Genomic DNA, 8,532 nt, shown 5'->3' with positions numbered 1-8,532 from the left:
CCTGGCGCCCAGATGGATTTCTTTAACCTATGCCTCAGGCCCTGCCACGGATTTCCCACTGGAAGTGGAAGGCTTGGGGCTGAGCCAAGGCCTGTGATATCTAGGTTTCCAGCAACATTATAGTGAGGTAGTTGGTCTGAGCTGTGTGCTCAGAGGAGGGAAGGGAGCCTGGTAAAAAGTGAACGAGGGATTGTGTTCACACCCTCGCACCTCCACTTCCATGAGCTTCTCCACTTCCTCACCCTGGTGACCAAAGTCCCAGGCCCCTCTCTGCCCAAGTGTGTTGCTGATGCTGGTGCTGGTCTTCTCCCTGGGCACAACTTACCTACATGTCTCGGTCGGCAGAGACCTCAGCTAGACGGTCTCTGCCAAATTTACTCACTCAGACAACAGCGAGATGGGCTACACTACCAGGCAATCACCACTGGATCAGCTCTAAACTAAGTGATCAAGACCAACTTCCAGGGAGGGGTCTGAGTGGAAGGAGTAAGTCCCGCGCATGTTCTTTTCTTACCATGAGGTCTCTGACTGTTCCACCCACACGTAGTCTGTCCACCTGGCCTCATGCCAAGAGGCCTGGAAAGGAATCCACGTGAGAATATGGGCGAAGTGCTCCCCATTGTCCAGGTGCAGTCACTCCTAAATTCGCTTCCTCGTGGCACCCTTCTTGCCCCTGCCTCGAGTAACTCATGTTGGGCGGTCTCCTGTTTCTAAGATGAGCAGCGATATCCCTGGTACTCTCCAGAGCCACTCTTCCCATTTTCAGTCATCCACACCCTCAGAAGTTGGCAGATATAATAGAATGGCAAGGTAGGATCCAGGGCCTCCTCCAGCCACTCCAACTCTGTCAGAGTCCCAACACCCTGTCCTGAGGTTTGGTGACCCCTGCATCATCCCCCTCCTACATTTTGGGAATGTAACAATACCCCTTGAATATCGGGGATCCAACACTTGCTTCAGCTCACTCAGTGCCTTACAGAATCTGGACAAGTCTCTACATTTTCTGCCTCAAGGGCCTTATCCTAGCTGACTTTTATTCACATAGAGAGATGTCCAGGCACCAACTCTGAATGTGCTACCTACCATCATACCCACTTTTGTGTAATAAAACCCTGGTCTTTCAGAAATGGTGTCAGGCCGACCCTACCCTCAGTTCACTTAAACACATATCTGTCTCTCTGAGTCTCAGACTGGCCCAGTCCTGGAGTGCTGGCTGAGGAAACCCAAGTGCTCCCCAAATTCCAGCGAGGGGGGAATTGAACACAGAGTTCAGACTCATTGTCATGTGCCCTAAAGATGTAGTCCAGGATACTGAGCTGGGATACTCTGGGAAATATCATTTGTTGGAAGATCTGTGTCATGGGTCTGGTGAAACGGTATTTGATAGGGACCCTGCAAGAACAGAGACTTACTAACCACACTTGCCATAGAGCATGATGGGCCCATTTCCACTCAAGGGTATAGAGAGGCTCAGGCTGGCGGCGAGGGTGGTCAGCTGGCTAGGGCAGGGAGGATGTGAAAACACTGAGGACTCCACCATCCATCTCTAGCTGCCAGGGTGCAGTCTGACCCAGGTTGGCACCAAACAGATGCATCTCCTGACCTCTAGTCCAGAGCCTAGCCTGTCTCCTGTGTTCCCTGTACCTTCTCTCCTGCTCCCCAGGTCACTGGGTCCAGGCTTTATGCCCAAGCCCCTTATTGAATCCAAAGAAGGAGAAGTGAAACTATTGGCGCTTGTGTCTCAGGGGTGAGGGCTAAAGAGGAGAGGAGGACTGTGTGCAGGTTCCAGCGTGCAAGGTGGGACTGGGGCAGGGGTGGGGATGGTACGCACAGTAGGGACTCCAATGAGAGGGCAGAGCCTGGGAAGGGCGAGATGAGGGCACCTCTGCCTGTTTCCACCTGCTGAACTACACGTGCAGGCAAAGTCATCAATGGCAAGTCAGGGAAGGGATCGAGGGTGCTCCAACAGGAAAAGAGAGTGGTCAGGGTAAGTAGGACCATGAGTCCAGTGAGGCAGGAGGATGGGTTGGAGCTCTGTAAGGGGATCATGAGTTCCTTCCAACGGGGAGGCAGAATGTCAACAATGGATGGGAACTGGCAAATCGCAGAGGAGGGTGGTTAGCGAACTAGAAGAGGGCCTTTAGGGGAATGGGAGGATGTGCCAATGTGGCCAGTCAAGGCCCTCAGTAAACCCAGACTGGGGGCACTCCGTTGCCCTGATGGCCTGGATGGTAGAAGAGGCTGACCGAGAGACCCCACCACAGGATGCCAGAGGTACTGCTCTGCAACAGGCTATGATACGGAGTTGCTCCTCACCAGGCCTTGCCCCACCACTCCCCCAACCCCTACCCCCCAGAGAAACGGCAGTACAAAGAACATCAGAAGTCCTTTAATCAAAAACTGCTGTGACACTGGGCTGAGAGGGGACAAAACAAGGGGCAGAGGATGCCCTGGTGGAGGCAGAACGAGAGGCAGCAAGCTTGGCCACAGCTCGCCAGCCCCGGAGGTAACAGCTGCTCCTCTTGCAGGAAGATACTGGACTCAACCTGTAAGACAGCAGAGTCAGGGAAGAGCCTCAAGCCAGGGCAGCCCACAGCCCTGCTCAACAGCCAGCATAGTGGGAAGGGGTATGCAGTGTGTAACACTCACTTCAAACGATCTGGAACTTGTCAGCCAGGTACCGCATGGAGGCTGCAACAGGGAGAGGCATAAACAGGTGCTCCAGACAGACGGACATAGAAGCCTGTGCCCCTGTCCCAGTGGGGAACCACCTAGCCCTGCAAACTGAAACGCACATACCCCCAGCCCCAATGCAAGGAGCTCTGGGCCTGATCACTCCCCGCCAACGGAATTTAATGTGGAGCCATTTCCTAAAAGGAAACAAAATGTGCCAGTAGCTCTCAAGCTTGGGGCCACGCGCAAACCATTCAAAAACTGTCTCGTAAACAATCCAGCAAGACTCTTAGAGGCCACACCAAATCAACAAGGCATCTCTAAAGTCCTATCAGAAGGAGGTCTCTAGGACTTCCTGGCTGGCAGAGTGTGCACACAGTCCACGCAGTACTTTGCTACTTGTCCACATCCGCAGCTGAATATGCACCGCACGCTCCAGCGACAGGCTTGATAGGTTCTCCTCCCCACAGGAACGCTGATCCCTACGAGGCCCTCGGCACCTGCAGCCCACCCCACCCCAAGGGACCACCCCGATTCTGCACTAAGAACCCGCTGCTCTCTGTCCCTGGTTCCTCATACCAAGTTGATCCTTAAGGTCGTCTATTTCTCTCTGTAGCACCAGACACTAGGCCAGCAGACACAGGAGGAAGAGAAATGGTTAGTATACACCCGCCTCCCCTCTCCTCCTCCTCTCCTCTCCCCCGGGCCCTCCATCCCAAACCAGGTGTCTAGACTGGCAAGGGAAAGACTTTCCTCAGGGGAAAGGAGGTGGGCTCCCTCCCTGGGGTGTAGGACGGGGATGGGATGGGGGTGGGGGGCCCACAAATATCAGTTGCACTTGGACTCAGATCCCACCATGGGGTTTGGGTGTGCATTTCCAGGAGCCAGAAGAAGCATTACCCGAGGACAGCCCTGCCTTCCGGGTGGCTGCTGCTGCCTTTTCCGTCTTGGGGGATGGTCAGTTGGTTCCCGGTCACCTGAGAGGGAAAGGACACACAATCCAGCTTCCCAGGTTCCCAGTGAGGTGCAAAGTGCCAAGCCAGGTCTAACGTGAGGTGAGGCAGTACCACCCTCTGCTAGCAGCAAGCGTCCCCTGCTCCGCCCGGCAGGCAGCACAAACCTTCTCTCTGGACCTGCCCCTCCTACACCTCAGGGACAGCCATTTCACCTCAATGGTTGCCAAAGGCTGTTGTTCTGGGTTCGAACCTCCCAGAGTGGCAGCCACAGCCAGCACCTGGGAGAGCAATGTGGGCGAACAGCACTTCACAGAAAAGGCTAATAGCCTACAGCCTACGCCCAGAGTTGACACCCTTTTTCCCATGGGTGAAGCGTCCTGAGAGCAAGGCTGAGCCCCCAGAAGAGAGAGAGAGAGAGAGAGTCAGAGACAGAGGTTTCTGCCCTCACCCCTGGCCACCTCCCCCCATATCAAAACCCAGGACACTCACCTGAGGGGCCAGGCCCTCTGGGCATGACTTCTCCCTTGTTCATGGCCACGGGCTCTGAGTTTCCTGAATACTGTGTGCCTCTGATGATGAGATTGGTGCTACTGGGTTCTCCATGATGCACCCATGGACAAGATGACCATGGCCTGTCAGTGGTCAGCTAGAAAGACAGATTTCTCACTGATCTGAAGTGTGTGTGTGCACGTGCACGCGTGTGTGTACCAGTGCATTTATATGTCTATGCCTGTGTGTGGGAGAGCTCATGTGATTCAAGACGGAGCTGAGGCAGGGAATTGGAAAGAGAATTGAAAGGCCGAGCTCTTTAGCACATTCTCTGTCTGTCAGCCCCAGGTCAGCAGGTAGAGCTGAGCTGGGGACAGCATTGTGTCACTGAGAAACCTGGGGTCCCTGCAAGGAAGGTTTGGGGAAGACCTAGCAAGTAGGATTCAGCAAAGTGATGCGACTAAACACTGAAGCTCTGTGAAGCTTTTAAGGGGTCCCCTCAAATCCATTCAGCTACCAGCTCTCCCGTCCACTCCAGCCCCAGCCTCGTGGAGGAGGCTGGAAACAGGCCAAGGGTGGAAAACCGAGCCCAGCACACCCAAAGTGCTACCTTAACGTTTGTCCCTAGTAAAAGGACCCCAATCTGGCATCCTGATGACCCAGTGACTGAGGGTCACCCAATGACAACCCCTGAGGGATGGAGAGAAGGAGCAAGGGGTGAAGACCTGTGTTGTGGGGAGGGTGGGAGGGGGAAGAGTGAGGAGAGAGGAGGGGCCTGGCCTACTCACTTGGCCCTTTGGGAATGGGTCTCTATTTGGATCGTTGTCTTCTCCCGACACCGCCATTGCTGCCACCGACTCCCGGGCCCGCCTAGCCACGGGTTTCTTCCCAGCACGGGTGTGCTTGGACTCTTCAGCTCCCCAAGGGACCAAGGCCTCCTTCTTGGACCTCCGGAGCAGCGGGATGCCAGAAATTGGGGAGAAGGTGGCCGGTTGCAGGGGAGTGGCCGAGATTCTTTGCCCCCAGGAAGGGAAGATTCTCCCCACGGCAGGTTTGGAGACGCCCCCAAGGGACTTCTTCTCCTGGACCCCCTTCCTTCTAGGAGTGGGCCGCGGCAGGCTGCCTGTAGTGGCAGCTGCAGGAGCTGATGCTACTGCCACTCCCGGGTAGCTGGACAGGCTGCCCCCCTTCCCCCAGAGCACGCTCTGCATTTTTCTAGGGGGAGAGGTGTCCTCCTGCTCTGCATCGCCCTGCCTGCCCTGCCTTTCCACAACCGAAATTAATCCTCGCGGAATCGAGGATAGGCAAGAGTCTGGCACATTAAGGAGATTCTCCCTGCCTTGGACATGCAAGCGTCTGGGTGTGTTCCCAGGATCTTCGGGGCTGTTGAGCTTGGCCTGGCCTCCGTCTTTGGGATAAATGCTCACCCTCATCCGCTCTATCTTACTGAATTCATCGGAGGACTCGGGGTCGGACAGCAGCCCGGCTGTGCTTTCTGACGGAGGCCACTGGCAATTCACAGCCACGTTCAACCTACTCTTAGTGCCTTTCTTAGGGTTCCCCCAGGCCCGGCCTGCCTTGGGCCCGCCGACCCGGAGAGGGCCAGCCTCAGCCTGTGCGGCCTCCCCACACCTCTGGGCGGCACCGCCTCGACTGCGGGGTCGCGCCTCGAGGTCCCGCAAGGCAGACACTTCGCCGACCGCGTAGCTCTCCTGGGACAGGTATCTGCGGGTGCCCAGCACGTCGTTCAGGTCGGCCAGCTGCTGCAGGATGGCCGCCACTGACTCGTCAGCCAGCTGCAGGGCGTCCCCCTGGTCGTCGGCCAGGGAGCCAGGCCGGCGTTCGCGGCCCTGCAGCACCGGCGCTCCCGCTTCCAGCACCTCCCGCTCTGACTCGAAGCCCTCAGGGTCTGGGAAGCCATTCCCGCCCTCACCTTCGCCGCTTCGTGGTGCCCCAGGCTCTGGGCTGGGGCCGGGTCCCCGCGGGGCTATGGAGCCGGCCTCAAGGCCGCTGGTCTGCTCCCCGCACTCTGAGCCAAAACCCGCTCCCGAAACAGACACCTCATCATCTGGGGAGCTCATGTCGCGATCTGGGTGGCCGCCGGATCAGGGGCGGCGACCATTTATCAACCGGGTCGCGGTGGCGGCGGTCAGGGCAGGTGTGGCGGGCGGCGTCTGGAGCTCGCCGTCAAGCATGCTGGAGATGGCCGCAAATGACGCGAGGTTTTCAGCGCGCCAGCCCTGCCGCCTCCTCATTGGTCCGGTTCCTGCCAACCAGCACGCGCCTTGTTTGGCCGTCCCCTCGAGGTGTAACCAATGGGGTCGAGGGCCTCCTCTGGCTTGCTGCCAAGTCCAAGGGCCGTCCGGGCAGTTGGCGAGTTGGCGGGTGAATGTGACGCTGCGAGTATACCTCTGTCAAGCCTCTCGTCCCACCTCCTCCAAGTGCTTAACGATTCCGAGAGTGGGAGAGTTTAGCGGCAAACCTCTGTGGCGGTGGTGCAAGAAATCCATTTGGGAGGTAATTTCGCAGAATCTGTGAAAAGCAACTTATACAGCAGAGACCCCGTGCCCGGCACTCTTCTAAGTGCTGTATGTAAGTAGTAGTGGTTCTTTGTGACGCTCCCAGGACTCTAGTACTAATGATTAGCAGCCTAAGGTTCAGCCACTGACCCACGGTCATTTGGCCCATGGGGATCAGTGGTAGAATTGAAGCCAAGCAATCTGACTCCAGAGTCCCTGCTTTGATTCAAAGATCTAAAAAAGGTATGTTTTCCCCTCTATCAGGAAGTCCACTGCCTGGCATATCTTCTAAAAGTGAGGGTTTATTGCTAAGATCTCTATTTTACTCCATTGATCTATTTGTTAATATGGCAGTAACACACAGTTTTCATTAGTGTAGCTTTGTAATGTTTTGAAATCAGGAAGTTGGAGTTCTCTACTTTTTCTTTGTCCAAGTTGTTTTCCCTATTAAGGATCTCTTTAGATTCTACTTAAATTTTAGGATGAGTTTTTCTATTTCTGTAAAGCATGCTATTGGGATTATGACAGAGTTTGCATTGGATCTGTAGATCACTCTGGGTAGTGTGTTAGAAGAACAGATTCAGTGGAGTGTGTGTGTCTGTGTGTGTGTGTGTGTAAAAGAATTGACTCATTCAATTATAGCGGCTGGTAAGTCCCAAAATCTAGGGGGTGAGGTGGCTAGCTGGAGACTGAGAAGAGCCAGTGGTTTAGCTCTAGTCCAGGTTAGAAGGCCTAAGAACCAAACCAATAGAGTTGATATTTCAGTTTGGGTCTAAAGGCAGGAAAAGAAGCTGATGTCCCAGGTCCAAAGGCTTTCAGGCAGGAGGACTTCTCTTGCATGAGGAAAGTTTGCTTTTTTGTTTAATCAGACTATCAACTGATTAGGTAAAACCCACCCACTTTATCAGGGGGAAATCTGTCTTATCCATTTGACTGATTTAAATGTTAATATGGAAAAGCACACTACGGAAACATCCAGAATAATATTTGACTAAATATCTAGGCACTCTGTGTACCAGTCAAGCTGACACATAAAATTAACCACCTCAGATACCCTGGACTTTCTCCATCTAGTTGTGTCCTCTTCGATTTCTTTCATCAGTGTTTTATAATTTTCTATGTATAGGCCTTTTGTTTCGTTAAGTAGATATACTCCTAAGTATTTTATTCTTTGTGTTGCAATGGTGAATGGCATTGCTTCCTTAATATCTCCTCCTGGTTTCTGTTTGTTAGTTCATAGGAATGCAAGGGATTTCTGTGTGTTAATTTTACATCCTCTACCTTTACTCTATTCATTGATTAGCTCTAGTAATTTTCTGGTAGCGTCTTTAGGGTTTTCTATGTAGAGGATCATGTCATCTGCAAACAGTGAGAGTTTCACTTCTTTTCCTATCTGGATTCCTTTTATTTCTTTTTCTGCTCTGATTGCTGTGGCCAACACTTCCAAAACTATGTTGAATAGTAGTGGTGAGAGTGGGCACCCTTGTCTTGTTCCTGATTTTAGGGGAAATGCTTTCAATTTTTCACCATTGAGGATACTGTTTGCTGAGGGTTTGTCATATATAGCTTTTATTATGTTGAGGTATGTTCCTTCTATGCCTACTTTCTGGAGAGTTTTTATCATAAATGGATGTTGAATTTTGTCAAAGGATTTTTCTGCATCTATTGAGATAATCATATGGTTTTTATTTTTCAATTTGTTAATGTGGTGGATTACATTGATTGATTTGCAGATATTAAAGAATCCTTGCATTCCTGGGGTAAAGCCCACTTGGTCATGATGTATGATCTTCTTAATATGTTGTTGGATTCTGTTTGCTAGAATTTTGTTAAGGATTTTTGCATCTATGTTCATCAGTGATATTGGCCTGTAGTTTTCTTTTTTTCTGGCGTCT

The 8,532-nt window shown here is 52.9% G+C and overlaps 1 protein-coding gene across 1 annotated transcript; it reads right to left on the bottom strand.

Annotated features, from left to right (window-relative positions):
• Nucleotides 1-2,650: 2,650 nt before the first annotated feature.
• Nucleotides 2,651-6,199, bottom strand: LOC136153916 (uncharacterized protein CXorf49 homolog). Its single transcript, XM_065916057.1, has 5 exons — nucleotides 4,907-6,199; nucleotides 4,119-4,275; nucleotides 3,574-3,650; nucleotides 3,253-3,298; nucleotides 2,651-2,691 (listed from the first exon to the last, which is right to left on the bottom strand). The coding sequence occupies exons 1-5, from the start codon at nucleotides 6,197-6,199 to the stop codon at nucleotides 2,651-2,653; spliced, it is 1,614 nt and encodes a 537-aa protein (XP_065772129.1).
• Between the last annotated feature and the right edge of the window lie 2,333 nt (nucleotides 6,200-8,532).

Source organism: Muntiacus reevesi, chromosome X, assembly GCF_963930625.1.
Source record: "Muntiacus reevesi chromosome X, mMunRee1.1, whole genome shotgun sequence".
NCBI classification, from domain to species: Eukaryota; Metazoa; Chordata; class Mammalia; order Artiodactyla; family Cervidae; genus Muntiacus; species Muntiacus reevesi.
The sequence above is the reverse complement of the archived record's forward strand: the minus strand, read 5'-3'. Positions and strand labels throughout refer to the sequence as shown.

What these genes read in the sequence shown, in the direction of transcription:
- LOC136153916 (XM_065916057.1), bottom strand. Translation starts at nt 6,199, where the DNA reads ATGAGCTCCCCAGATGATGAGGTGTCTGTTTCGGGAGCGGGTTTTGGC. An exon ending in CAGAGGGCCTGGCCCCTCAG is followed by an intron (nt 3,651 to 4,118) that starts GTGAGTGTCCTG and finishes TTTCCCTCTCAG; the next exon opens with GTGACCGGGAACCAACTGAC. An exon ending in CGACCTTAAGGATCAACTTG is followed by an intron (nt 2,692 to 3,252) that starts GTATGAGGAACC and finishes TCCCTGTTGCAG; the next exon opens with CCTCCATGCGGTACCTGGCT.